This window comes from Epinephelus lanceolatus, chromosome 2 (assembly GCF_041903045.1).
Source record: "Epinephelus lanceolatus isolate andai-2023 chromosome 2, ASM4190304v1, whole genome shotgun sequence".
Lineage (NCBI taxonomy): Eukaryota > Metazoa > Chordata > Actinopteri > Perciformes > Serranidae > Epinephelus > Epinephelus lanceolatus.
Genome location: NC_135735.1, coordinates 35,613,053 through 35,640,784, shown reverse-complemented (window position 1 = coordinate 35,640,784; position 27,732 = coordinate 35,613,053). Strand labels below are relative to the sequence as shown.

At 40.4% G+C, this 27,732-nt stretch overlaps 2 protein-coding genes and 1 pseudogene across 4 annotated transcripts; 1 reads left to right on the top strand and 2 right to left on the bottom strand.

Annotated features, from left to right (window-relative positions):
• Positions 1–263: 263 nt before the first annotated feature.
• On the top strand, positions 264–2,616 carry LOC117253776 (UDP-glucuronosyltransferase 2C1 pseudogene; annotated as a pseudogene). The gene is made up of 2 exons (XR_013487975.1): positions 264–852; positions 1,021–2,616. The product of XR_013487975.1 is annotated as a UDP-glucuronosyltransferase 2C1 pseudogene (transcript).
• An 8,533-nt stretch (positions 2,617–11,149) lies between these two features.
• On the bottom strand, positions 11,150–15,661 carry LOC144458587 (uncharacterized). 2 transcript variants are annotated; one of them, XM_078161188.1, is made up of 10 exons: positions 15,610–15,661; positions 15,458–15,493; positions 15,052–15,351; positions 14,654–14,974; positions 14,409–14,504; positions 14,137–14,164; positions 13,096–13,178; positions 12,622–12,649; positions 12,281–12,345; positions 11,150–11,713 (listed from the first exon to the last, which is right to left on the bottom strand). In XM_078161188.1, the coding sequence occupies exons 1-10, from the start codon at positions 15,632–15,634 to the stop codon at positions 11,613–11,615; spliced, it is 1,083 nt and encodes a 360-aa protein (XP_078017314.1). In that variant the 5' UTR covers positions 15,635–15,661; the 3' UTR covers positions 11,150–11,612. The 2 variants fall into 2 exon arrangements, with proteins under 2 accessions (XP_078017314.1, XP_078017317.1); XM_078161191.1 differs by having other exon boundaries at positions 14,137–14,161.
• Positions 15,662–16,706: 1,045 nt separating this feature from the next.
• Positions 16,707–25,952, bottom strand: chrna3 (cholinergic receptor, nicotinic, alpha 3). The gene is made up of 6 exons (XM_033614325.2): positions 25,820–25,952; positions 25,178–25,317; positions 22,513–22,557; positions 19,467–19,576; positions 17,954–19,154; positions 16,707–17,831 (listed from the first exon to the last, which is right to left on the bottom strand). The coding sequence occupies exons 1-6, from the start codon at positions 25,878–25,880 to the stop codon at positions 17,703–17,705; spliced, it is 1,686 nt and encodes a 561-aa protein (XP_033470216.1). The 5' UTR covers positions 25,881–25,952; the 3' UTR covers positions 16,707–17,702.
• Between the last annotated feature and the right edge of the window lie 1,780 nt (positions 25,953–27,732).

The window sequence follows — 27,732 nt, the reverse complement described above, 5'->3', positions numbered from 1 at the left end:
GCTAAGACTTTGGGTGAGCCTGCAGTGCCTCTGCATGGCCATGTCTTCACATTACAGCTACAAAAAAAACAGAAAGGCACCACCAACATGAACATATTGGTGGTTGTCATGATGAAATCTCTGACGTTCCAGTTGCAGTTCCTGCTACACTTAATAGAGACTATAAATAAAGATGATAAACAAAAATAAGCACAGATAAAGGAATGAATTCATAATTTTTTGTCTTTTTATTTAAACCAAACAGACAGATGAGACGAATAAAAGTAGAAGAGACCTAGAAGAGTCCAGCAAAAAGTGAGGGCTCCTAAAGTGAGTGTAACAGATTAACATTAGGATGCCCTTCATCTGTTTCTCGGCCCTATAAATTTGATTTGTTTTCCCATCTTCTCCCTACCTGTCTCCTTTTTTTGTAATAGGTAAACGATTTTGCATGAAAATTACAATGGTGAAAAAATCTTTGCTTTTTTTCCAAGGGATCAAAGGCTTTACATTTTACTGGTGATTTGTATGAGCATACCTTTGAACATCTTCCAATAAGAAGAGCATGTTATTGACTATAAATATAAAACACTGAAGGCGCCTGTGGTGTGCTATTTAGAATAAAGAAAAAAAATCAGAACAGAATTCACACAAGGAGGTACAAGTAAGGAGCTGTAACACATTTCTGCCCACAGCTTCAACAAAGAGACCACATTGTTGTCCATTCCTGAAGAAAAGCCCAATGAAAAGATTACCCATAATCCACTTATGTAAGCCTTCCTGGAATTTGTAGTTATACATTCAGTGGTACCTTTGCTGTTTCACACCAACATCTACGCACATGCATGCCTGCAGTTACTTCGTGTGAAACAGGTATGTTACAGATCAGTCTTGAATGATATTTAATATCACTGAATTTGCCTTTGTTAAGGGGAAACTGTGATGTAAAACTGACTTAATTTCAGTGTAAATTTTATGTCATTAAAACTGAGTTTTTTTCCCAGAGCAATTAACAATGTTGTCTCATATTTTTCCTTACAGGTTAAAGATGACCCCTGGAGGAAATGCTGCTTTTCTTCGCTTATTATCTATCGTGTTGTTGTCGTGGAGAATCTGTCATGGAGGGAAGATTTTGATCGTTCCTTTGGAGGGAAGCCACTGGGTGAACATGGACATCATGATCAAAGCTCTCCACTCTCGAGGACACTCTGTCGATGTGGTACGGACCAATAAAAGCTGGTACATCAAGGATGACTCTCCGCACTACAAAACAATCACAATTCCTGTCACTGAAGCCTTCAATCATGACTTCATTAACCCAATCCTGAAAAAAATCATTGTCATAGAGAGAGGAGAGAGCTCAGTTTTGAGTTTTGCAAGTTTGCAGGCTGAGATGTTTAGTGCCATGTTTAACATGCATAGAATAATGTGCAAAATGGCTGCTAACATGTTTGAAGATAAAGATTTAATGAATAGTTTAAAGGAGAGGAAGTATGACCTGGTCCTGACTGACCCAGCATGGGGTGCAGGTATAATGTTGGCTCATGCTCTTAAGCTGCCTCTGGTCTATAATGTGCGGTGGACAACTAGCGGAGAGGGACATATGGCCATTGCACCTTCTCCTTCATCTTATATCCCTGTGACCGGCTCAGGACTGTCAGACAAAATGACTTTCATACAAAGAGTGAAAAATGTAATTTTCTCTGTCATTTGGCGAGCTCAGAATGAATTTTTAATCCGCCCACAGTATCAAGCTGTGTGTGATCGGTTCTTTGGCCCAGAAGTCAGATATAGTGACTTATTACAGGGAGCAGACATTTGGCTGATGAGAGTGGACTTTGTGTTTGAGTTCCCTCGCCCCACCATGCCTAACGTCGTCTATATAGGGGGGTTCCAGTGTAAACCTGCAAAACCTCTTCCTGAACACCTGGAGGAGTTCATGCAGAGTTCTGGAGAGCATGGAGTTATCCTGATGTCTCTGGGGACTTTTGTGAGTGAACTTCCTGCTGACTTAACAAACTTCATTGCTGCAGCTTTTGCTGAATTACCACAGAAAGTCATCTGGAGACATAAAGGTGACAGACCGGCCAGTGTGGGCAACAACACTTTCATAGTAGACTGGATGCCACAGAATGACCTTTTAGGACATCCCAAGATGAAACTATTTGTGGCTCATGGAGGAACAAATGGCCTTCAAGAAGCTATTTATCACGGCGTCCCAGTTGTGGGTCTACCTGTGTTTTTTGACCAATACGACAACCTGCTGCGTCTTCAAGAGAGAGGAGCTGCTAAGATTCTTACATTATCCATGGTGGACAAAGACAACAACTTCCTGAGGGTCATACAGGAAGTCCTGAATGAGCCCTCCTACACAGTGAGCATGCAGAGACTCTCCAGGCTGCACAGAGATCAGCCAATAACACCACTGGAGAACGCCCTCTTCTGGATAGAGTTTGTCATGAGACACAAAGGAGCAGCTCACCTGAGAACTGAGTCCTACAGACTGCCCTGGTACTCCTACCACTCTGTTGATGTGATTCTGTCTTTTGTGGCGATTACTTTTCTCCCTCTTGTATTTTTCAGATTTGCATGTCTTGAGAAATGCTTGAAAAGAAAAATAAAAAATGACTAAACTCAGTCCCACTCATTCTACAAAAATGTTATGTGAAATTATATTACATGGGATTTTTTATTAACTAAAAAGAAATGCATATACGTACAAGAAAAATACAACCATAAACCAGCTATCCCCATGTCCACTGGCTAAAGTTCCCTTTGAGGTGCAGCAGGGAAATTATGGTGGGCTGTTGAGCTTTCCCTGAAGAACAGGGATTTGTTCCTTCATTTTTCCTTTCTTTTTCCCATGCAGGATAAAGGTTCGCTAACAATCAGGTAACAGGCAGGCTTAATACCAGTGTGACACAATCCAGATTCAGGTTTACATCACAGCAAGCACTTAGAAATACTGAGAAGTTAACTGAGACCTTTGCCATCTGATAGGACGTTTGTTTTCAGTGCTTCATTACACTCTAAAGAAACATTTTCCTTATATTTTCAAGCTGAATGGCAGCCAAAATATAGGATACTTTTTCTTTCAAAGGAAATGCTCTGGTGTTTAAGGTGACCTCACATACTCAAATCCTAACTCCACTCTTTCCATCAGCTCCCCCACTGTATTTCCCAGCAGCAGCAGTAATGAGAGAGGAGAGGAAAGCAATAACAACAGATATAGCCTATTGGATGCTCCTTGATGGCCACTGGGGGTGGGGTGGGGATGGGGTGGGGGGGGGGGGGTGGGGGGGTGGGGGGGGCAAGGGGGAAAAGGTCAATGGTTGACCTTTAAATTGGACACAAATTACTTACTGACGATGCAAAGTGCGATCACAAGCTAAACATGTGATGCGGACTGCAGCCTGATTAGCCAAGTCAGGGGGCCAAATAACCCTTGTTGAAGGAAAAAGGAACATTGCCCATTTCCAAATGGTGTATTGACATATTTCTGCATACTGGGGTCCCTAAACTGTCTTGGAATTACATAATGTGGGTATAACTGGAAAAGTGAGAGTTGACAGCCATATACTCCTCACACTATTTCAGTTCTGCACACAATTTGACCAATTTATGATTAAAATAGCCCTTAAGATTTAATTAATATGAAGGAAAAAAATTGTTCACTCCTGATTTGATCTTATGATTTAATACCTTACAGTAGTTTCCTCAATTTTCTCTAATCATTCACTGGCGGGCTTTTTCTTCTGCACAGGACAAATATGTGACTACCTCTGCTTTTCAAAGTAACAAAACAAGGTCTTAACAACAAGTAGGCTACAAGCTGATACAAAATACATGTGGAAATATGATTAATTTGACTATAATAGCAGGAAGAATGAAAATGTATCGGAAAAACCCCCACCCATATTTCCTAAAGGCTGGTCTGCTCGTTATGCAGCACAGCTTAAATACAAAGACAGGACCCACAAATTCTCACAAGCAGTGAGCAGACCTTCTGCACAGACCCATTCACATATTACACACCATCAACAGGTGACTGACAGCTGATTAAACAAACAAATAATGCAAAACTACATAACAATATTGCAGATAGCAGCAAAAACACAACAGCTTCAGACAAACAGCATACAGCGCTATATATAACCTTAATGACATTAACATGTACACTGCAAGGAGTTAAAGACAGACAGACAGATCGATCGATAGATAGTGTATCTGACTCACATTTGTTGCTGAAGTTCTTTAACCCTTCTGTCATGGAGATGAAGTAGATACTGATGTCCAACTGCACTTGATGCTTTGACAGCCTTTTTATTTGTTTGCTTGTTGACATAGTCTGCTTCCTCTTTGAAAGTCATTTCGTTTGTTTGTTGACCGTCTTTGTTTCCTCTCTCTGTCTCTGCTACATGTAGCTAGCTTAGCATGTTTGCCGATGTCATTAGCAACACTGGAAAACGAGCTAACGTTTCTGCTACTTGGAAGCTAACTGTTGTTTCATTTAAAGTAACTTTCGTTGTTAACTTTCTGCTGTTTGTTTTGTGACGGGCTTCACAATATAATGAAGAGTTTCTTTACCTGCGACGTGTCCGTCAACAGTGTCGGAGTGTCTTTAAAGAGGGCGCCTTGAATTGTTTGACACTTCACTGTATTTTAATTAACAGATGCAACTTTCACCTGGCGTTGAGTTCAGACAGGGTGTAATATCCCGTTTGACCACTGACACATGGGGGCGCTGTTTGACTCATTCATCATGAAAGATGGGGAAAGTATAAAAATACCATAAAAGAAAAGTATTAAATCAAAGACAGTTTTACATAGGCCTATTGTGGGACACTACAATTTAATTTAACTATATTTAAAATACTATGTTAACTCCTTAGGAATTCACAACTGTTTCTGCACAATAGCTGAGTTGGATAAGCTTGTCACCATGGTGATTTTCACCTCATCTATAGTTTCATCCAATCAGCCTGCAAAACACCTGAGATCAAGTCCATATCAAACTATGTATAAATGTAGCCTACACACCTGACTGTGTCCTCACTCATATTGTCAGCAAGAGGTTTGCTTTCAGTCTTATGAACAGTCTTATGAACGTCACTTTCACTTAGCTCTATTACATTTTAAAATGCCCATTAAAATTAATCTGATTCTGTACCTTTTACCATCCCTGAGTGTTATGTGTCGCTTCACTGTGACTGTTTGTATTTAGCTGATTTTTCCTTTCTTTTTGAGTTTATTAAATATTTGTGGTCATCACACAGCAGTCCAGGTTGATTGAGTGAGAATATGTGGAAAACAGCAGCTGTCCTCAGGATGAGTCCAGCTCCATTAGAGCTGGTGGGACATTTTTATTATGACTAAAAAGAAAAAACAAATACAACTCCATTTTCCCAAAATAAATATATGTCTATTTTCCTGTTCTGTCCAGGTTATTATTATTATATCAAGTTTTTACTGATGTTGCTAAATGCAAATTCATTGTGTGCAAGTAGCCTTCTTTCACACAGCGTCTGGAAATACCTGTGAGAAGAAGATGATGATATAAACAGATAGTAAACAGAAAGGTGGGTTTAATTTATCAGACCACACGTGCTGTTATGATAAAGCTTTGTTCTTTCATTTTATCTGAAAAGTTATATTTACATGTATTTCTTGGTCCCTGTTGTTCCACTGAGGTCTTCACAGGGCAACAGGACAGGAGTCAGCGGTGCAGGATGCTGGAGGAGGCTGTTGATGGAGGTTGACCACAGCTGTCTACTAGAACCTGCAGGTCGAGGCACAAACTGCAGGTTGCTGGCAGAGGCTGTAGGTGGAGGTTTGGCAGCAGCTGTTTACCAGAATCTGCAGGTGGAGGCGGCAGCTGCAGGTTGCTGGCAGAGGCTGTAGGTGGAGGTGTGGCCACAGCTGTCTGCCAGAATCTGCAGGTGGAGGTGGAAACTGCAGGTTGCTGGAAGAGGCTGTAGGTGGAGGTGTGACCACAGCTGTCTGCTGGAATCTGCAGGTGGAGGCGGAAACTGCAGGTTGCTGGAGGAGGCTGTGAAAAGAGGTGTGGCCACAGTTGTCTGTCAGAACCTGCAGGTGGAGGTGGCGGCTGCAGGTTGCTGACAGAGGCTGTAGGTGGATCACTGGATGGAGCTGTCTATGAGAATCTGCAGATGGAGGCACTGGTGCAGGTTATTGGCAGAGGCAGTGGGTGGAGGCTGACAAAGATTTCTGATGGAATACGGTTCTTTAGCATTTAAGGTGATGGAGCTGGTGGAAGGTTGTAGTTTCAGCATTTGTCTGTAGCTCTTTGCAGGTGGAGACTCGGGCAGCAGACAATGGCTGTAGTATAACAACAGTTTAAACCTGAGCGTGTCTGTGAGAGGCTGTAGGTGTAGGATGAGCAGGACACTTTAGAGGCGAGAGCTGGAGGTTTGGCTGCAGCTGTCTGCCAGAATCTGCAGGTGGAGGCGGCAGCTGCAGGTTGCTGGCAGAGGCTGTAGTTGGAGGTGTGACCACAGCTGTGTGCCAGAATCTGCAGGTGGAGGCAGTGGCTGCAGGTCACTGGCAGAGGCTGTACATGGTGGAGTTTAAACCTGACAGTGGCAGTGAGATGCTATTGGTGGAGGCTGATAAAGGATACTTCGGAGGCTGCTGGTGGAGCTGTTTCTATAACTGTCCATCAGAATTTGCAGGAGGAGCATGGGGGAGCAGATGGGAGGTAAAACCTGTTGGTAGAGGCTGGAGGCAGCACATGGCTACAGCAGGCTGGAGGCAGAGGTTGTATCTGCAGCAGAGTGACAGAGGTGGAGAGAGATTTGCTCTGTTGCAGCACAAAGCTACAATACTTCACTTAAAACTATGATACTTAACTTAAAACTACAAAACTTAACCTTAAAACTACAAAAGTAAAACTTAACCTTAAACTACAAAACTTAACTTAAACTACAAACTATTTACATATTTGAGCTAACATGAGTAATATTCAGTGCTTGAATGCAGCACTGAATGATATGAATTTCATGGCACAATTTTTGGCAAAAAATTCAGCCTCCCTTTAGAAAATGACATTATTCTTCATGAGCATGTGGGCCTGTTAGTCCTTTCAACACATTTAGTTTTTGTTTCCTAAATTTTCCCCATGAAATATCAGATCAACTGACCAGGGTGCTCAGGAAAATAATGTGCTGGTGGGTCCATTAACCCTGGGTCTGAACACACTCTGAGTGTGTGTGTGTGTGTGTGTGTGTGTGTGTACAGTTTTTCTGTGCTAAAATATTACCAGACATCACATTTTCTGTGGTAACCTGAATAAATATTTTCATTTGGGAATAATAACCAGGGTCTTAAATTGTTTATGCAGTGGCCTTCTTCAGGACAGGACACAAAAACATCTATTAAATGACCACAAATCATTAAGTTCACATATGTGCTGGGAATTATACTCTAAGTTCATGTACTTTAGAGTTGTACTCTTGGCTACACTTAAACTCACAGTATAACTTTGTCTCCCAGCTGGAAGCTGGCTGATATACATTATTTAATGGGACACATGAAAAGATTAAATGATTTTCATCAGTGAGGCGGCCATTTTGATTGTTTATGTGCAGCTTTGTTATTTTTCAAACCAACAGATGAAGTGATCTGTTACAGTCTTCCCTACAATTAATAAATATTAATATAATATACATTATGATTTCCACGTCAATATATTTTGTGTACCATGTGACACCTGGAGTTGGGGGGAGTATGAAAGCAGATGAGAGACAAAAAAGTTGGCCAATTTAATTTTAACAGCCATTGAATGCTCAGTATTTAAATGTAAACACCTCTGAATTCATAGCATTGAAATATTTGACTTTGAAAACCATGTATCTGAATTCATTTGCTCTGAGTTCAACTTTTTTAGGATTAAAAGGAGAAATTTCTTGATTTACAATTTCAAAGGCTGAATCTGAATATATTTTCCACTTATGTCTCTTATTTGTGTCTATATGATGATCATGCTAAGCCTGTTAATAATGTATTAGTGAACTTAAAGTCTCATAGATAAAACACACACACAAAAACAAAAACAGTCAAAAGTGTTGAAATCTTACAGTTTCCATGATGGAAGTCAGTTGAATGGCTTTCAGTGAGTCTCTGTGAGTCTTTAGTCCTTGTCAGGATGCAGCAAGTCCTCAGGAGAAGCGTTTAGTTTGAAGAAATCGTGGAGTGATAAACTTTTCTGGACTGCTCTCTGTGTTGTCTGTGTTAAAATGATGATCTTGTGTATAAATGATGCACCTGGAGACAAACCATAGCAACCGTGGAATCCTTCACCTCCATTTTGTGCATGTGTGTTGTCACAGTCACATCTCCCCTCTCTGTGTGTGTGTGTGTGTGTGTGTGCAATCTTCTTCAATAAAATATTTTCACTTTGCTATCAATGTTACCATTATTGTTAAATATAAATATAAATAAACAATACAAAAAAAACCTGTCCAATCAGTCACACATAAGAAAAGTCATCAAACTTTACAAACTCTGCAGAAACAGTTCCTCTACAGAAGAGCTATAGATTAGGCATTTCACATTTTTGCGGGAGGCTCTGCAGAGGCTCACACGTCTGTACGTAATTCCCTTTTGTCTTCACTTACAACTCACTAGAAATGTGTTTTAAGATAATTAGAAATGTATTATTTATTTTGGAAGGTCATTGTGTGCTGTACAGCAATCATCAGATAAATAAACAGACAACTCTAATGTTGCAGTGTTTTTATATGCAAAGACTCTGCCCTCTGCCTGTATTATTTTATTTTATTTCCATGCTGCTGTGTTCAGGACATTTCTGGACATATAGCCCCCAGCCAATGAACAGGCTGCAGGTGAGGTCTGAGCTTTATATAACTGCAGTGGCCAAACCATGAGCAGCACATATCTCAATCTACTGTGTTGGTTTGAATGCTGGATTTTATTTTAATGTAGCTACCAGTGATGGTGGCTTTGCAGTCATTTTGCTGCTGTTTTGTTTTGACTTCTGTCAATTATTTAGTCCAGCTGATGATATTGTAGCTGTTGTTTATTATTGATATTGAAGTTCTGGATATCTTACACTGCTACTGTAGGCCCCTACTGTCGTCAGGGGGGTCAAAGGGCACAGATGACCCCGACCCAAGGCCAAGGAGGGGCCCATGAAAAGGTCTATGGTTGACCTTTAACTTGGATCCACTACAACAACTTACATACTGACTTAAATCAATGACAGTACAATACAGTACAGCACCCATAGGTAGTCCATGGTGCAGTCCATTTGACATGGGTCAGGTGCACAGAAATCACAAGCTTGTGAAGCATGTGAGGCAGACTGCAGCCTGATAAGCAAAGTCAGAATCCCTCACCAAAAATCAGGGACTCCTAAAGGAAAAGCCAGGGTACAGAGAGAACAAGAAGACGAGAGGAGCAGAGAGGCAGTGGCCACATGTCTGGCAAAACAATGTGAAGAAGCAGCAGGTACGACAGGCAGAGCTGAAGGTGAGGCGTGAGGTAGAGTCATTTTTAGCAAATAAACCCTGCTGTATTGGGCTCAGTTTAAAGCTACAGTGAAGACACAGGTATCATATTAAACTAGAGGACCTAAGGCATCCCTTGGTACCAACCATGTTAAGCTATCTTGTTGGAAAGGGGGCCAAATAATGCTCCAAAGTTACACTACATTTTGTCGAAGGAAAAAGGAACATTGCCCATTTTCAAAATGGTGTATTGAAATATTTCTGCATACTGGGGTCCCTAAACTGTCTTGGAATTACATAATTTGGGTATAACTGGTGAGAGTGAGAGTTGACAGCCATAAACTCCTCACACTATTTCAGTTCTGCACACAATTTGCCCAACTTATGATTAAAATAGCCTTTAAGATTGAATGAATAAATTAAGAATAATTGTTCAAACTCTGATCTTATGACTTAATACCTTTCTGGCAACAATTAAATCGTAGGCAACTGGACTTTGATTTTGTCTAGAAGACGTTTCGCCTCTTATCCAAGTGGCTTCATCAGTTCTCAATGCATCAGTCTGACTAGTCCTCACTAGTCTGACAAACAGTGGAGTAAGACTCAGGTTTTTAACCTCTGTGGTACCTCCACCTGAGTCTTACTCCACTGTTTTTCCAGTTGCCTACGATTTAATTGTTGCCAGAATGGAATTGACCTGGATAAATGAGAATATCCACAGACTTAATACCTTGCAGTAGTTTCCTCAATCAGTGTTTGATTTGATTGTTCTCCAATCTTTCATTGGACGGCATTTTTTTTCAGCACAGAACATACATATGACTACTCTGCTTTTCAAAATCATAATGGCTGGCATGAGAACAAGGTGAGTCATTGTTACAGTCACTGCTGCTGATGTAGTGCCTTTCCTATCAGATAAGGTCACTGAACTCTTCAACTGAACTTACATGTGGGGACACTCAGTGGATGCAGGTACTTACTACGGTATGTAGCGTGTATGCACAGTGCAGTGCGAGAGTGCAAGAGTGAAACACTGAATTTCCCCTCAGGGGGATTAATAAAGTAAATAAACTTAAACTTCAGCTTAAGGAAAATGAGTCACCTAACACACATAGGACTTACACATTTAAACAGAAATGTTGTGGAACTAAAAATGTATTGGTATTAGTGCATATACAATGTTAACTATAGCTACAATAAGAAACCAAATCAGGACTATATTAAGCAATTACTTAATTCTCATGTTGACAAATAGATTTAAACTAGCCTATATACTACACCAGCATAACAGTATTCCTGAAATTCAGTTATGGCTTTTGGTTTCATTGTGCCACCCCAAGATTGTCAGTGGACCCATCTGGCCACCACTATGAAAACATCACATCACACATGGCTAACTTTAGCATTAGAAAACATCGCAGGGTTTCAGCCACACATGTTTGAACCTCAGTCTGACCCAGACTCAGATGAGGAGTCTGTTGTGAACCAAAATAAGTGACTAGCAGATACATCAGAACTATAAATGTGGTTAGCATCTTTTATCTTTTATCTGAGGCAAACTCTTGCTGTCTGTACTGACAAGTCTGCCACGACAAACTTTGCACAGATACAAGTCAATATGGTCAAAGTCATTCATTTTAGGGGACATAAACATAAGCAAATCATATTTTTTTGAGTGGAAGATGACTTTAATGTGATTCTATTAGCATACGCTTTACATGACTGGACAATGGAGACAACAAAATGTCTGATTAAATGTGACAAGAGGAAAGATTTGCTTTCTACACAGTTTAATACAAAAAATAATCAATGCAATTTACAACACCTGCAGTATTTATTATTGAAAACAGACCATAGGATATTTTATAAAGCGCTGATTGTACAAACTGGCAGGAACACCAAATCTTTAAAATAAATCAGAGGGTAATCTAAGCCTTACTGCAACAAAAATGGATCCATGTAAGAATTTAATGTATGAGGATGTTTTTTTCATCCTCCCCCTATTATGTTGCTGTTCAGGTTGACTGTTGCACAGCCACTGCACTTTCAGAAAACATCTTCATTTAACCATTCTTACTGTCATAAAGTGTGACACAGACTGAACAACACAGGGGTCCATCAAAGGCAGGTGTTCCAGTTATGCATTTAAGTGAAATTAAAATCAGAGGAGCCCTGGATCCGGTGTTTTTTCTGTCGGAAGGACTTGGCGTACACACATGTTGAATCCAGTCCCGCAGGTGGGTCGACTGTAATTGAGAAGTTCAGAGTTAAAATGACGGACCCTGTGGTAGATGTTTTTAGGTGCTTGTACATTTATTCTTGGTCTCTTTACGTGTCATTACAGAGTTAGCTCTCGTGAGTCAGAGAGCGTGCTGGGAAATGCTATTCACATCTCTGCTGCTGTTACAAATGAAGGTGTGGTTTTCCTGTACGGTGCACAGAGCTCACTAACAGAAAAACCTGCTCATCTGAAATGGCAAGACAGCATTGTATTGTGTAATGCATTATAAGCTTACGGTTTTATTATTGTCATTGTCCATGTTGCCGTATTGTTGAGCAGTGTAAGCAAAAAATGGTGCATTTGTACTTCACACATCACACACTGCCAGCTGTACTTTACTGACTATGTATGAGAATATTACACTATAACTGACATTTGACAGGACCTTAAGCACTCAACAGTTTTTAGTTGGCATACATCATTATCATCATACTCATCACTTTTATCTGCATATTTAAAATCGAAGTCTTTATGACCTTCAATATAAAAGAAAAACTACTGTAACAGCACACAGATGGTTATTATCACTTACCAGCAAAACTGTACGTGTGATCGTCAGAGTAAGTGAAGTCCTCACCAGCTGCAGCATTCTGATATCTGAAAAAATGTCAATGAAAAACAATAATAATAATAAAAAAAATAAGTCTTAATATTAAGAATTGTAGACACCATAAAACATTTATTCAGATAAAATTCAAGATTATGTATTTTTTCAATAACAGACAGTCAGTTTCTTTTGCAAATGATGATTTCTTGTGTGGTTTCAAATATTACACCTTTATAATATGGCAAAATAAAGCATATTTTACTTGCTACATTCGTAAAAGTGACACTGAAATAAACATTTGTATTAAAATGAATTTATATTCTTACTCTTCTTCCTCCTCGCTGAAAGAGTCTCCTGATAATTAAAAAAAAGAAGATGGTAAAATGTATAAAAGAGAGAAACAAATGACTTTATTGTTTTCTATTTTTCTCTTTGTACATATCATGCTAATCAACAATTAACTATAGTAGTTTTATACAGCACTTTTCTCATGAAAGTCACAAAGTGCTTTGACAATGACCACAAGACATGTTGTAATAAAAAATTATTTGAACAAAACAGAAATAGCAAACTATAAGTAGCTCCTGCTCTTCTTCAGGATATCTATCTTTCAGCCCTCAGAAAAACATGTGAAAACAAATATAGAGATGCCCCTAATGTTTTGTACACCCTCGGATAAGAGGCCTGTTGTTTTTAAACAGACCAGAATGAAGCTGGATTATGTTTTCTAAGTCATCCGAGATAATGCCATTACAAACTCCCCGGAGTATGCCTTTACTATAATTCTATTTTCAACATACCATATTGTGCTTCCAGATCCTCTCCCTCTGTCTGCACCTGCTGTTCCTCCACCATGTCTTCATTTGTCTGCTCACTGGATGCACTGTAAAAATACACATATCAAGCCCTTAAATCAACTCAGTATTGGCAGATCAGTTGTGTGTCCAGTGTATTTAAATTCACTGTAAATATCCTGCATCTAAAACATGACTTTGAGCACATATCACTGAACTGACTCTCTGTTTATCTGCTCATAAGTTTGGGAATGCTCTTAATGGTCCAGTGTGAAGGGTTTAGGGGCATATATTGGCAGAAATGAAAAAAAGAAAGAAAAGATAATACTAATAGTAATGTTTTCTTTAGTTCATAATCACCTGAAAATAATAACTGTAGGGTTTTCATTACTTTAGAATGAGCCGCTAATAGCTGCACAGGGAGTGGGTCCTTATCCACCAAGATCGCCATTTTGAACCATCATATTTCTACAGTAGCCCAGGATGGACAAACCAGACACTAGCTTTAGTTGGACAGTCTGTGTATTCATTTTGACCACTGTAGCTCACAGCCTCTCCATGACAAGAGCACTGTGAAACTGCTTTAGTTAGTGACTTTACTGGTTTGGGTTCATTTGTTCTGGAGAGGAAGAGACCTCTGCTCATAATTATGCTCCTGGTGAAAACCTCCTGAAAGTTATTTTATGTTAGCACATTAGCAGGTGTTGGGCTCTTGGCCTGTCTGTTACACATTTGTGACTTGAAAACTTGAAACTAGGTGAACACTGGCTGAGCTGCCAATTTTTGACGTGCCAATCAGCGTTGGAGAAACACTGATTTCTTATGCGACAGCGCTTTATTCAGTATTTTTCCCAGTTTCCCCTAGTTTGGCCTGTTTTAGAGAGGAAGAGACCTCTGTGGATAATAAGGCTCCTGGTAAAAACCTCCTGAACACTGGAGAGGTTTCAGCTGATTGCAATCTGCAATGTTCACCACTAGATGCCACTAAATCCCCCTAAATTTTACACACTGGACCTGTAAATTCATCATAGTACCAATGAGACTCACCATGGATCGCATGAAGCTGAGTAGCCTGCTGAAACAGAAAAAAACCAACAACATAATTCAAAGTAAAACAAATCATGCTTACTTAGTTGTTTAAGTTAATGATGTGCTTGGCATGACAAGCCAGTGTCATAAAGAATAGAGGTTACATCCACATAATACTTAGAGATTTTTTTTTTTCGTTTGTCGTCAGTGATAGTACAACTTTACTACAAGATGTGAACTAAAACTAAAATTGAGAAATGTGCCTTTCGATTCCCCTTCAATAAGCTGACCTTGTTTATTGATCCACCACAGACACAGACTCAGTAATACCGTCAGGATCAGGATTATCGCTCCACAAGAGACAATCACTAGGAGGATCAATCTTGCTAAAAAGCAAAAACACACATGATTAACATCACTATGTCCAAAAGATTACCATTTAAAAGGAGAAAAAATCTTACAGAAAATGGAAACTATCTGAAGCTCTGATGTTTCTTTATTGCATTTTGTAACAATGAGCAGCTGACACCCTCACCTTTGACCTTGAGTAATACTGCGTTATTTCCATAGAGGCTTTTCTCATGCTCTTGGATGCATTTGGATGGCAGCACCACGCAGCTGTAATGACCCGAATCCTTCATGACGGCACCTTTGATGGTGAAAGTCGCCTCCATCTGGGTGACATTAAAAGCTTGCACTTGGAGGATGGTCTCATTCCTCCTCAGGTAAGAGTGGATGAGTTGACATTCACCGAGTGTTTCCAGGGTGTCAGAAACAGTACATCTGAAGGTAACGTCATCCCCCTCGCTGACAGTGGACGGCCCAACAACTGAAATATCTGCAGGGAGGAAATTGGCTGTGCAGCAGGAAGGACAGAATGAGTAGGGAGAAATAAAAGTGACATAATGCTTTCACAGGAATTAAAATCCTTACATATAACCAGTATCTGAATGACGTTGTGTCCTCTCTCGACTACTCTGGAAAGCAAATCATTCTTTGTGGAGTAAACGCAGCTGTAATTTCCACTGTGATGAGGTCCAACTCTTTGTATGGTGAAGGTGGAATCATATTGATCTTCCTTCTGCAACTTTTTATCGGTCAAGAGACCATTCTTACATAAATACACATAAACTATGCTTTGTTTCTTGAATGTATATGTGCTGCAGGTTACATAAAGGTCACTGGTCTCGCTTATAGTTTTCTGTTGGGCCAGGATCCTTGCAGGGAAAACATCTGTAACATTGAGTAGACAGAGACAGAAATTGAATTGACAAATGATACAGTGCAAAACATATTGAGAATACAACATATAGATGTCTTCTCCTAGACCAAAGCTCACCTTTAGTTTGGCTTGTAACCTGATTTGCGAGAACACCTTGAAGAGAAGAAAGGGGTCATATAAATCCTTTCTCTGAATACAACGTACTTGCCTTACTTCATTATGAGAACAAACAATTAAATAGTTAAACATATAACTTGCAATGTACTTACACAGTAAGATGGTGATTAAATTCATGACTGTAAGCAAGGTGACACCCGTCGACTCCACAGCACTTAGTGAAACTCTGTATAGGCATCTTTTAGGTTTTTGTCTACACCCCACACCCACAGACAGCTCAAAAAATAAACATGCAGAAACAATAGCGAACAACTTCCTGTGCATTCTGTGGTGTCCTGTGACATTTGAACACGTTTATTCCCAAATGTAACATCATCAGTTAAAAATATGTTAATGCATGCTTTTACTGAGGCAGGTAAAACTTCTCAAAAGGACACATCAAAAATTATTCACAGATACCTTTAAAAAGCTCCTTCACTTTGTACATCATACAGTATCTGTTGGGCAGATCTCCCGCTCTCCTGCAGATCAGCCATACACGAGTTCTGAGTGAGCTTTAATTAAATTCATTAGCCAGGGGTTTCTTATCAGATGTGACAGAGAGCTAATACAGTATCAGTCTGCGCTTCCCTGCCAGCATTCAATTAAATACGAGCTGGATTTCTTGTAATCACATAGCTTGCCATCTGCTCTGATTTTTAGTTGATTTTTAGTTAGTAGTTGAATAATAATAGGAATCACACAGTGACATATTGAGAGTCAGACCCCATGCAGGACGCTTAGACTCTTTCAGAACTGATAGGAGACTCTGTGTTTTTGGTTGCTTGTACCTAACATAGTGAAAGTGATTTAAGTGTTAATATCCATCAACTCATTTCATCCATAACTGCAGCATATATCTTAAAGTACATGTAAGTAATCTGACCCTAAACCCCTGACAGTATCAGACCTGTGGTGTAAGCACTGAGCTCCTATGAGGCAGTGTAGTTAAGTAAGAGCAGAAAATTGTATTTTGGCCAGGAAGGACGGTTAGATGAAGAAAAGAGAGCAATCCAATAAGGTCCTTTATCACTTGCACTTGATATTGATTGTGATCCAATAAGCTGAGTTAGCACAGAGGATGTGGAACAGAGTAATAAACAGAGCCTCTGTAGCCCTCTTGAAATTACATCTACATCCCACAGCTTTTGTTTCCAGTCTCACAAATGCTGGTAGTCAGAGAAACCACAGGTACAACAGAGGTCCATCGTACACCTTTATATAACAATTTATTTACAGATATATGCGAGTAAAACAGAACTAAAATGTGTATGTTTATAAGAGATTTTTTCTCTTTGTACATGGAATACTTGTAAATTGTAAATATCAAATTCAAATGATCAAAAAATTCTAGATGACATTGTCTCCTATCAGCCGTTCCAGGAGGACAGGCGATCCAGATCAAGCAGCATTTTATGCCTTATAGTGCTAACCTTTCATGAATGTTACAAGTGAGATTATGTTACAACAGAGATTATGACAATATGTGTGACATATCCCCTTTAACAATCAGAAAGCCTTGTTATTGTTTGTAGTAGCAAAAAGTTACCACATGATGTCACCCTTTGAGCACAGTCAACATCCCTGCTTGGTTCTCAGAAACATACACCTCCATGTTTCTGAAATCTTTTTTATTTTTTCTCTGCTATCTCCATAAACACACACACACACATATATGTTTGGCATGGCACTCAATGTGAACTTAACATTTAGAGAAGAAAATGTTCAAGATTTACATGTTATAGAACATAGTGGTGATTAAAATATTGAGCTTTCTAGTGTGGCATAATGGTTGCATTTGTGAATGTATGTACATACTTGCTCACTGTGAAATTGGATACCTCAAGTTCAGTAAATGTAATCATTCTTCCCATGTATTACTCATCAAAACAACTGATTCTGCAAAAGTTTTGCCTTGGTATTATAGATTATATTGACATTTACTGCAGAACTATTTTCTACAAAATGAAACAACTAACCAGCATGGTCTTTACCATTGTTTGTTAGCCATGTTCTCAGCATGTGAGAGTCCTTATACCACTTCCCCACGCAAAAATCATCTAATTCTTCTGTGAAAACACAGTCACTAAACCAGTCATCTTTTCTTCTTGGCCTTGGATCCTTTGTCTGAGCCATGGTGAGATTGTATTTGTAACGAATGCTGTGCAGTTCAGCAGCATTGAAGTATTTGTTTGATCAAACTGATTCAAATGTCATCCCCAAGTAATAGAGGCTGGAGGAAGAGGCCAGCTGTTCCCAGGATGCACACAAGGACAAAAACCCAAAGAAAGATCCTGTCAATAACCATGGCAACGTACTTCCAGTCATCCTGAACCTGTTGGAGAATAAAAGTGAAAACATTTTCATTAGTTTGGTGACACTGTCATACTCTCCTTGACAGCAAATATCCTATAAAGCTCTAAAATCTAAAATGATTTTATGATTATGAGTACTCACCTCCTTCGCTTCATTCTGTAGTCTCATGTTCTCTGCTATGTATTTGACACTCTCAATAGCCTCTCTGACCTCAGGTGAGAGCGGCAACAGGGACATTATTCCTCCATCCAGAGATTCTGAGCTGGAGCACTGACTTTCCCCTCCGACCCCAACAGCACTGCCTCCAGTCAGTGCCCCCAAGCTGCCCAGCCCTCCACTCCCTCCCCCAGAGTCCGCAGGCAGTTTGCTGGATCTCTGGTGCCAGCAGCAGTTGCAACGGCCCTCGCAGCACAAGAAGGTGGAGCCTGCACCTTTGGCCGGGTCTCCACTTAAGTTATTGAGATTGGAGAGCTCTGTGTTGTTGAAAAGCCGTTGGCGGTTGGTCAGGCTGGACACCACGCTGGAGGCCAGGGCCTGAGGTTTGTGCTGCTTCTGCAAAGTACCTGATGAATGAATGGCACAGGGCCTTGAATGCACCGTCTGAACATTGCTGGCCGCTGCCACCATCTCAGGGTCCCTCTCTGGCCTAGTCATGAACATCACCCTGGGCAGCAGCCCCAGGAATACAGTTCGCACCCAGCAGGGCATAGTGTGGGTCTTTGGTGTGCGGTAGTGTACGTTCAGCACAAAGACAGTGATGACAATAGAGAGGGTGACAAAGATCATGGTGAAGAGGAGGTACTCACCAATCAGGGGGATGACTAGTGAGGTGGAGGGGATGGTCTCTGTGATGACGAGGAGGAAGACAGTTAAAGACAGCAGGACGGAGATACACAGAGTGACTTTCTCGCCGCAATCAGACGGCAGGTAAAAGACGAGCACGGTGAGGAAGGAGATGAGAAGGCAGGGGATGATCATGTTTATGGTGTAGAAAAGTGGCAGGCGGCGGATGTACAATGAGTAAGTGATATCCGTGTAGATTTCCTCACAGCAGTTGTACTTAATGTCATGTTTGTAACCAGGGGCATCGATGATCGTCCACTCGCCGGTCTCCCAGAAATCCTTGAGGTTAATAGTTGAGCCAATTAGCACCAGATCGATCTTGGCCTTGTCGTACGTCCAGGAGCCAAACTTCATGGTGCAGTTTTGGTAGTCGAAGGGGAAGTAGGTGACGTCAATCTTGCAGGAGCTCTTGAATATGGCTGGAGGGATCCAGGTGACATCACCATTGTACCGAAGCAGGGCCTTTGTTTTGTCATCAACCTGGAAATCTCCGACTGCACTGTAGAGAGTGAAGGAGTAGGAGAATAAAGCAGAAAGACAGAGTCACTGAAGATAAACTGAAGAATTTAATCAATTGACTATTGTGCCATGAAGGTATTAATCAAGACAGATGCCTTGTGGTTTCAGTAAATTGTACCCTTCAATGGTCCATACACCCTCCCTTAAGAATATGCAGAACAAAAAATGACCCATGCAAAAGGAGCAATGGAAAGCGATATAGCTTGTCATTGCTCGGCAATCCTTTATCGTAAACGCACCCAACAATCAATAAAGATGTTGAGCCAGGCTTTTAATTTGTTGTTACGCTCACTTGTTGTAGAGCACAATGTCTGGCTTCCATATCCTGTTGGACGGCACCCGGATAAACTCGACACCTCCAAAATCCTTTGGATTCCATCTGAGTTTGTAGTCATTCCAGATCTGAAAAACAAAACAGAATGATTAATTTACAATGAAAACAAGTCAGAAAAATTACAGGCAAATATTGGACAAATTAAAAATCAAATAAAAGAACCAGGGAACATGAATCCCTGAACCAAATTTCACAATTTCATGATTCCATCCTATAGTTGTTCAGACATTTCACTCAAAACCACAAATATCCATCTTTTGGCACTAGAGGAAATGTCAGGGGATCACCAAAGCCGTTATGATGTTTCCTTTAGGGACTATGAATGTCTTTATAAAATTTCATGGCAATCCAAACAGGCGGACCATCCAACAGACTGATCAAACATTACTAAAGCGAAATATCCCCTCAAAACCATCCCAGTCGCAAATGCCAGGACTCCACTTCAGCAAGCATAACTGTGGCGAGTGCATGCTTTCCATTCAGACAGTTTAAGCATAACAAGTTTGTTGTGAACAGTTTTATAAAGCTACAAAACTGATATAAAAGCAAGTCATATCCTCCTAGTAATTATTTTTTACTATGCAAATCTACTCTGGCTGATTTTAAACGCATTCTCTTGTAAAATGTCCCTCATAAAAACAAAGAGAAGTCGTCATCTCCAACTGTGCCATATAAACAGAGCTTACACAGTGTGTACTCTGAGAGGAGATATAACGAACCATAGTTTACTGTGTGTTTTATGGACCTTTTGGCTACTGATTTTGACCCTCTCTTGAGGACAGCCAGTGATCCTCGTGAGAGTCATAAAGCAAAAATAGTAAAGTAAACTCAGTGTGCTGTAATCATTTCACTTGAAGAGGATGTTCATGTTTATACATGTATTTTGGGTTTCTACTAGAACATTTTAACAGGCTTTATCAGTCAAACACACTTTATTTTCTTTATTCTGTCTTTGCTGTAACAACTGTATTCACCCTCCCTATTATGTTTTAGCGCCATTCTCTTTAGGCCAGCCTATCAAAAGCAATAGTGTACTCTGGTAGACTGGTAAGCATTTCCAGGTCTTCTGTATCTCTACATCTCTGCACTGACACTGTAGCCAGGAAATCACTAACAGAGAATAGCGGTACTTTCTACTGCTATGAAAAATCACCAATAAAAGCAGGAATATGATCCAAAATTGGAAGAAATTAACATCAGCCACCAAGATCACGCTTCCCTGATGTTAGCATGTGACTACATGTGGCAGTGTACTTGCAGCCAGGGAATGTCTGTGTACAGCAACACTTTCTCCTGTCATTACTATTAAAGCCTCTTAACACAACCAGACATGTTCCAGCAGGAATATGATCCAAAAGTTGATAGAAATTAACAATGCTGGCAACCAAGATTACATATTTCCTTGATGTTAGCATGTGGCTACATGTAGCAGTGTACTTGCAGCCACAGAATTACTGTGTATAGCAGCACTTTTTCCTGTAAGAATCACCAATAAAAGATTCTCAACCCAATCGGACATGTTCCAGCAGGAATATGATCTAAAGTTGGGAGAAATTAACATCAGCCACCAAGATCACATTTCCCTGATGTTAGTATATGGCTACATGTAGCAGTGTACTTGCACCCAGGGAATGACTGTATATAGCAGCACTTTCTCCTGTCAGAATCACCAATAAAAAATTTTCAACCCAATCTGACATTTTCCAGCAGGAATATAAACTAGTATAGGGAGAGAAATTAACGTCAGCCACCAAGATCACATGTTTCCCTGATGTTAGCATGTAGCTACATGTAGCAGTGTACTTGCGGCCAGGGAATGACTGTGTATAGCAGCACTTTCTCCTGTCATCACCATTAAAGCTTCTTAACACAACCAGACATGTTGCAGCAGGAATATGATCCCAAATTCGGGAGAAATTAACAATGCTGGCAACCAAGAGACAGGTTTCCCTGAAGTTAGCTTGGAGCTTCATGTGGCAGGGTAGGCTACATAAACCTCTGCAGTCGTGTGCCTGAAGCAGATGGCCATATAAAGAAATTTGTCATCAGCTTGTTTGGAAGTAGAATAAAATGTTGGAAAGCATAGTATTCAGCGAGGTCTGAAGCCTGAGATTTTTGCTCACAGGGATTATTTTACATACTATACCTTGGTAGTGAAAACTTTGGCCACATTTAATACAAACATGTGACATTGTAACAGAAATTATGTGAAATACATAACAGATAAAAGCATAATAGGTCCCCTTTACCTGATAAACACTATGTATCTAGAGTGTATCGTGAAATTTGGATGACCGGCAGGAGAAATGTGCACTCTGTTGTTTGTTCATTGTTTAGAGAGACTCCAAATGATCAGACATTAAAATAAGTGAAACAGTGCTTCAACTCTCAGCACCAAAGAGCAATTGCAGTTCAACCCTTTCACATGAACATGGCTCCACCACAGATGTGTATTCACTCAGCACTTGTAACGTGGGACCTGGAGACCTGCCCTGCCTCATTTGGTACAAAATTGGGTCACTGCACTATACATCATAGCAGCAGAAACACTGTGTGGGACTAAGTAGATGACAAAACCATCAAGCCATACAGCATGTATGGACATTGCTTTATTTTAGATCAGACTTGTTCTATGTGATTAAGAAATACAATTGAGGTTAAATCAAGTTTGAGCTTTCAGGTTCAGTGTGCTGCAGATGCTCGGAAGTTTCTGTCACTCTGGCAAAAGTAATATTATGTGTTTTGGCAACTATAATACATTTCTGACACTGTCTGATTATTTCTAAAAAATCATAAATTTGGCCATGAAATCTCAGTGCATTTGGTTCATAAGATTTTTTTTAAAAAACAGGACAAGAAGGATCAATGTGTTTAAAAAGCTTCCAAACATGAATAATTCAACTTGTCAGTCTAGTCCTGAAGAATCATGTATGACAGAAGGCTGGATCCATACTTGATGTCCTTGCTCAAGGTCCATTTGCACAGTCATGCACCAGAAACTTACATGTCTCAGCCACAGATTTGTCTCCATGATCTGATTGACTTCATCCTGAAAACAGAGCACAATTAATAATGAAGACATTTCAGCAAAGGAAAAAAAAACAACAACATCTTAACATCTTTAAGTTAAGACAGGAAGAACACTGTCACAGGCGATCATCCAATTCACCACTGAAGATTGTTTTTGTGCTTTCCGCAGGGTCAGACCTCTGCATATTCCGGACAAGGGGATTAAGAGACGCACACCTGGGTCCTCCATGCCTGGAACACAACCCACGTGATAGCTGGAGCCAGGGGGTCGCAGCACAGCCTTTACTTTTATTTTAACAACTCGGTGGCAAAGGTGGAGCAGAGGGACTAAAGTGTGTCTGTGTCTGTGTGAGTTGGACCGTGAATGAACCAATCTCATGACCCACTGCATAACATTAACCATTCATGTTATTATTTAGTATCAAGAAGAGGTTTTACATGGCTGGTAACTACAGGTGGACAGAGGGCCGCGGGACAATCTTCATTGGATTATCTTTGGAAGAATGGTGATATTACAGCTCTGTGACAGCCAACGCACACGTCCTGTACCTCATCATCAAGTGCGGCGACACAAAGAAAAATACCGTTATGTGATGGTGCAGATCAGCTGAACATTTACATAGAATTTAGAGTGGGTTTTTTCGTCAAGATGTACATTAAAAGCTTGGATATTTTCCCTCTGGCTGCAAGATTTTTGGAAGGGTTGAAATGTCAGAGGAGCATCTTTTCACCACGTTCTGTATCTTGGGAATATCATTTTAGGCCTACACCCGAAACATGATTGACCATGTGATCTGATGTAGTGATCAGACCTAAGATTTAAAGGAAAAGTGTAAAACTGTGGAAGATACGCTTATTTGCGTTGCCAGGAGTTGGATGAATACCACACATATCTGTGCATTATATGGGCTATGAAGCTACAGCCAGCACACAGCGAGCCTGTTATTTCTTGGTCAAGTTGTGTATACACTTAGGTTTTTGTACAGAATAAACAAATCAGAAATAACAAGTGCATTAGTGAGCTTTAGCAATGCTGGTAGACAGATTTTGTGACCTTTAGAAAGAGCCAGGCTATAGCTGTTTGCCCCTGTTAAGCTAAGGTAACTGATTCCTGTATATGGCTTCATATCTGATGGACAGACATGAACGTGGTGTGGATGTTCTCCTCTAACTCTTGCATTAACCAGACTAAGTACATTTACCAAAATGTCAATCTATTTCTTTAAAGAAAACTCTCTGTAACCACACTGCCACCTTCTCTGACACCCTCAGGCATGGAACCTGTGATATGATCCCTGATTGCAGGATGATGACTGAGCCACCCCAGGCGATGAGCTATTGATGATCTAAATGAGCTCATTTAGCCCTGCTGTAATTGGTGTAGGCTGACCAAGACCAATTGCATCTGGGTTGGGAGCACCAGGTGTGGGGAGGAAATAATAGTCATCCATCAGTACAGGGAAAGCAGCAGCAGCCTGCTACATCAACTGAGTTAAGGAGAACATAGCAAAATACACTTTATCTCTTTGGCATCTCTAGATCCAGACAGGTCCTCAATACTTATCTTGCTCCTCAGAGAAAGAAAAAACAAGATTGCCTGCAGGCAAAAGGCAAAGGAGAACAGATTGAGATGGGCTCCAGTGTGTCAGACCCCACATTATAAATTCAGATGGTCTTGAACAGAGCTTGTGTGTAGGCTGCATACATAGTGACATACTTTAATTACATTGGCTGATACTTTTTAAACTGAATATTACAATTTAAAGAAATAGTTCAACATTTTAGGAAACATTTTCAGTCTTAATGCTAAGCTAAGCTAACGAGTCTCCTTGCTGTAGCTTTGTATGTACTGTACACTCAAGGGCTGTATCAATCTTCTCATTTAAATCTTAAATAATAATAAAATAAGTGGGTTTCCCAAAATTTCTGACCATTTCTTTTCATGTGAAACAATTTGATGGAGCCTACAGTATATCTAAAGACTGTTTTCTTCTCAATAACAAATAGATGGTTTCAGTAAAATGTCTCAAATAAAAGAGCCGATCAGCATCTCCTCTTGTCATTCAACACAAGCAGAGTGACTAATGTGACAGAGACCAATATGTCCAAGGCCGTTAATGTTGTGAATGAAGCTGTCCTCCCTGTCCAACGCCAGCCTCTTTATGTAATCATCAACATCTGCTCTAGACCTGTCTGAGTATTTGTCTGCCCCGTCAGTCTGAAGTCCACGAGCTCCAGCGAAACCTGCTGTTAAATCCAGAGGTGCTCATCTGAAGTGGCAGTGACTGAGTGATAGAGGCTGCCTAAACTGAGAGGTGCTCAGACAGCTGACATTCCCCATCTTGTCTCGGCCGGCGAAACAGCCACACAGCCCCCTCTTTCATCTAGTAGTTCCCCTCTCAGGATTAGAAACCAGGGTCGGTACTGTGCACTGGCAGGGAGTGTCTCAGATGTCTCAAATGGCATCTCAATCATCCCCTTCTTTAAAACTTTGTTGCCAAAAGTCCACAAATCAACACACACAATCTTTTTATATTTGGTTCTGTCTATGTTATTCCTTGATTTTTCTCACAGGTCATGAATGGTCATTAAGCTACAGACACCAGCCAACAGTGCAAAAATTAAACATTTTTACTCACCACTTTGACCAGCTGTGACATGGACACCTCGAACTGTACAATGACTGGGTCGGTCACATTTTCCACGGGTCGTATGTACTGGTTGTAGTTGGAGAATATCCCAGAGAAGAGCCTGTGCTCTGCATCTGAACAGGAGCCTCCTGGATAAGAGCAGAGGGTCAGACATGGATCTGTCACTGCGATGTGTTTCACAATACAGCTGGGTTACAAGGTGACAAACAGCCAGATGACTGTTTGTTAGTCATCAGTACAGGGGAGCAGTGTACGCCTTCATATCAAACCTATATCAGTACAATGATTACAATTATAACCACTTTTGTTAAGTCAGAGTGTTGCCTTCAATCTGGCTGTGTTGATGTAATTTATTTGCAATGTGCCCCTCAGTGTAAAGAATATTAATAAATGCATTATTTTAAAGGAATAACAACAACAGCCTAAAGTCATCATTTATTATGTTGACTTCCCAGTATGTTTGCCTTGCATAGGATTTTAATGTGAGCATGTGGTGATTTCAAAATGCCTTTTTTTATATAGGTAATCTACCACTAAAAAGTGCATTATGAATAGTGCCAGACAGTATGTTGAACACATGCATTTAAGCAACAAGTAAGTAACAAGACGTTATAGAAGCTCATCACTCACCTGGCAGAAGAAACAGGAGGAAGGAACATGGGGGCAAAACGAAGCAAAAATTGGCTTTCATCCCGTTTGAAATGACAGATTTAAATAGTATGCAGGGTCAGCAGCGGCGGCGGCGGCGGCGCTCCGCGGAGCAGACAGGAGGAGAAAGTAGGGAGAGTGAAAGCGCGTCTGCAGCTTCAGAGAGCCAGGGAGCAGAGGGAGGGAGGCTGAGCCACACTGAGGCACAGTCATTGAGAGGAGGCACTCTGCACTGCAAAAAATGCGCAACCTACAGCGGCCTGATCTGATAAAACAGGGACAAAAACTGGTCTGTGGTGCGAAATCTCCACTTGAGGATCACAACAGGCTTGTGCTGGTTACAGCTGGATCCTTTGGTTTCTCATGACAGGATGTGTCTACTTTGTTTTTACAGTCTACTCAGAGGCCACAGTTTTGTCTTTAAGTCTTGGAATCAACGAAAACGCCAACTGACTGAAATTATATTATTTGTTTGAACACACTATACAGAAAACTTCTTTCTGTATATATAAAGTGGGAGGTTTGGGGGACAGAAAACTGTCCTTTCAAAGACATGTACAATGCTTTTTCCCAGTAAGCTTCTTACTGTGAGTTGTAGGATGCTGCATGAAAAATATGTTTTCCATCAAAGTTGATTGTTTGTTAGTTTTTTGACATGAGATAATGGTCTGAAGTGGGCGGTACTCCCTCTGGAAAAGGGTGATGTGGCTCATTTCAGTGTGCCAGTCGGGATTTGGCAGCATTTGAATCTGATGACAGTTTATGGGCAGCTACCATAGGCGCAGATTTTGGGGGGACGCAGGGGACACATCCTCCTCAATATTTAGGATATGAATTTGCACTTCCCAATAAAAACATGAAAGATTAATTTTATTTTGACAAAATGAAATACTGTAGGGACGCCCACATTCCCCAGCTTGCTTTTTGTCACTGTTTGTGGTGTGTCTGTTCAGAACATGGGGGTTTATGCTTGTTATTGTCACTTGTATGTTAATTTAAAGATTGTACCATTAATGAGTTGGCTATTCCACTTCATGACACCAGCTGTATTTTTCCACTGAATGTTTGAATCTGATATAAATCTGTGACATATAACAAACATACATAGTACATGAACATTTTACTTGTTCTCTGTGAAAACATTGTCACAATACATTTACACCATTTGCCTTAGGGCCAAAAAGACACATATTGATGCATAAAAATTTAAGAGAATGCAGGAAATTAAGTAATTGATGCCCATAATTATCTGGTGGAGGAACCCTGATCCCCTTGTTTCACACATCTCTCCAAATGTTTAAACCAAAGCTGTGCCCTTTGCAGTTACTATAAAAAGAAAACATATATAAGATCCGCACACCAAGTAAAGCTCCCGTCAAAATGACATTTATTATAGCAGTGACGTTTTGAGGCCTCAGGCTCTTCTTCAGACTTTGCAGTTACTGACAATCAGATTGTAGTGAAACAGATTAGCCGAGGTTTTGAGTGCTACACTCTTAACAAACAATGCTTATGTTCTGAGATGTTTTTAACTTTGTTGTTTAGTTAGATATAAATAAATGATGTTACAAATAAAGTTTCAGGGCAGTGAACATGGACAGTAGATGTCCATATTAGATTACCAAACAGCCACCAGTTAAGATCAATAGTCTCTGCATATGTGCTACTGGGTTGGTGTGTCCTCAGTGACAGCTTGTGAGTATAACAGAATTAATGCTGATTGACCGATTGATTCTTTATTGATTTTGATTTTCATCTAGCATCCGGTGTTTTTCTTTTTTTCATGTACATATCAATATGGAAAGCCCACTTCTCATAGGGGTATAGCTCTGTCTTTGACTCTGGCTGTCCTTCTGTCTGTCTTCACTGTCAGTTCAGAGGAGCATATTTCTTTC

Bases quoted from the DNA above. Each gene is read 5' to 3' on its own strand.
- LOC144458587 (XM_078161188.1), bottom strand. From the start codon at position 15,634: ATGAATTTAATCACCATCTTACTGT. The intron at 15,352-15,457 runs GTGAGCTTTGGT...TCAATGTTACAG, and splicing joins GGTTACAAGCCAAACTAAAG to ATGTTTTCCCTGCAAGGATC. The intron at 12,346-12,621 runs GTAAGAATATAA...ACATTTTTTCAG, and splicing joins TTCAGCGAGGAGGAAGAAGA to ATATCAGAATGCTGCAGCTG.
- chrna3 (XM_033614325.2), bottom strand. From the start codon at position 25,880: ATGAAAGCCAATTTTTGCTTCGTTTTGCCCCCATGTTCCTTCCTCCTG. The intron at 19,155-19,466 runs GTGAGCGTAACA...CACTCTCTACAG, and splicing joins GACATTGTGCTCTACAACAA to TGCAGTCGGAGATTTCCAGG. The intron at 17,832-17,953 runs GTGAGTACTCAT...ATTCTCCAACAG, and splicing joins TACAGAATGAAGCGAAGGAG to GTTCAGGATGACTGGAAGTA.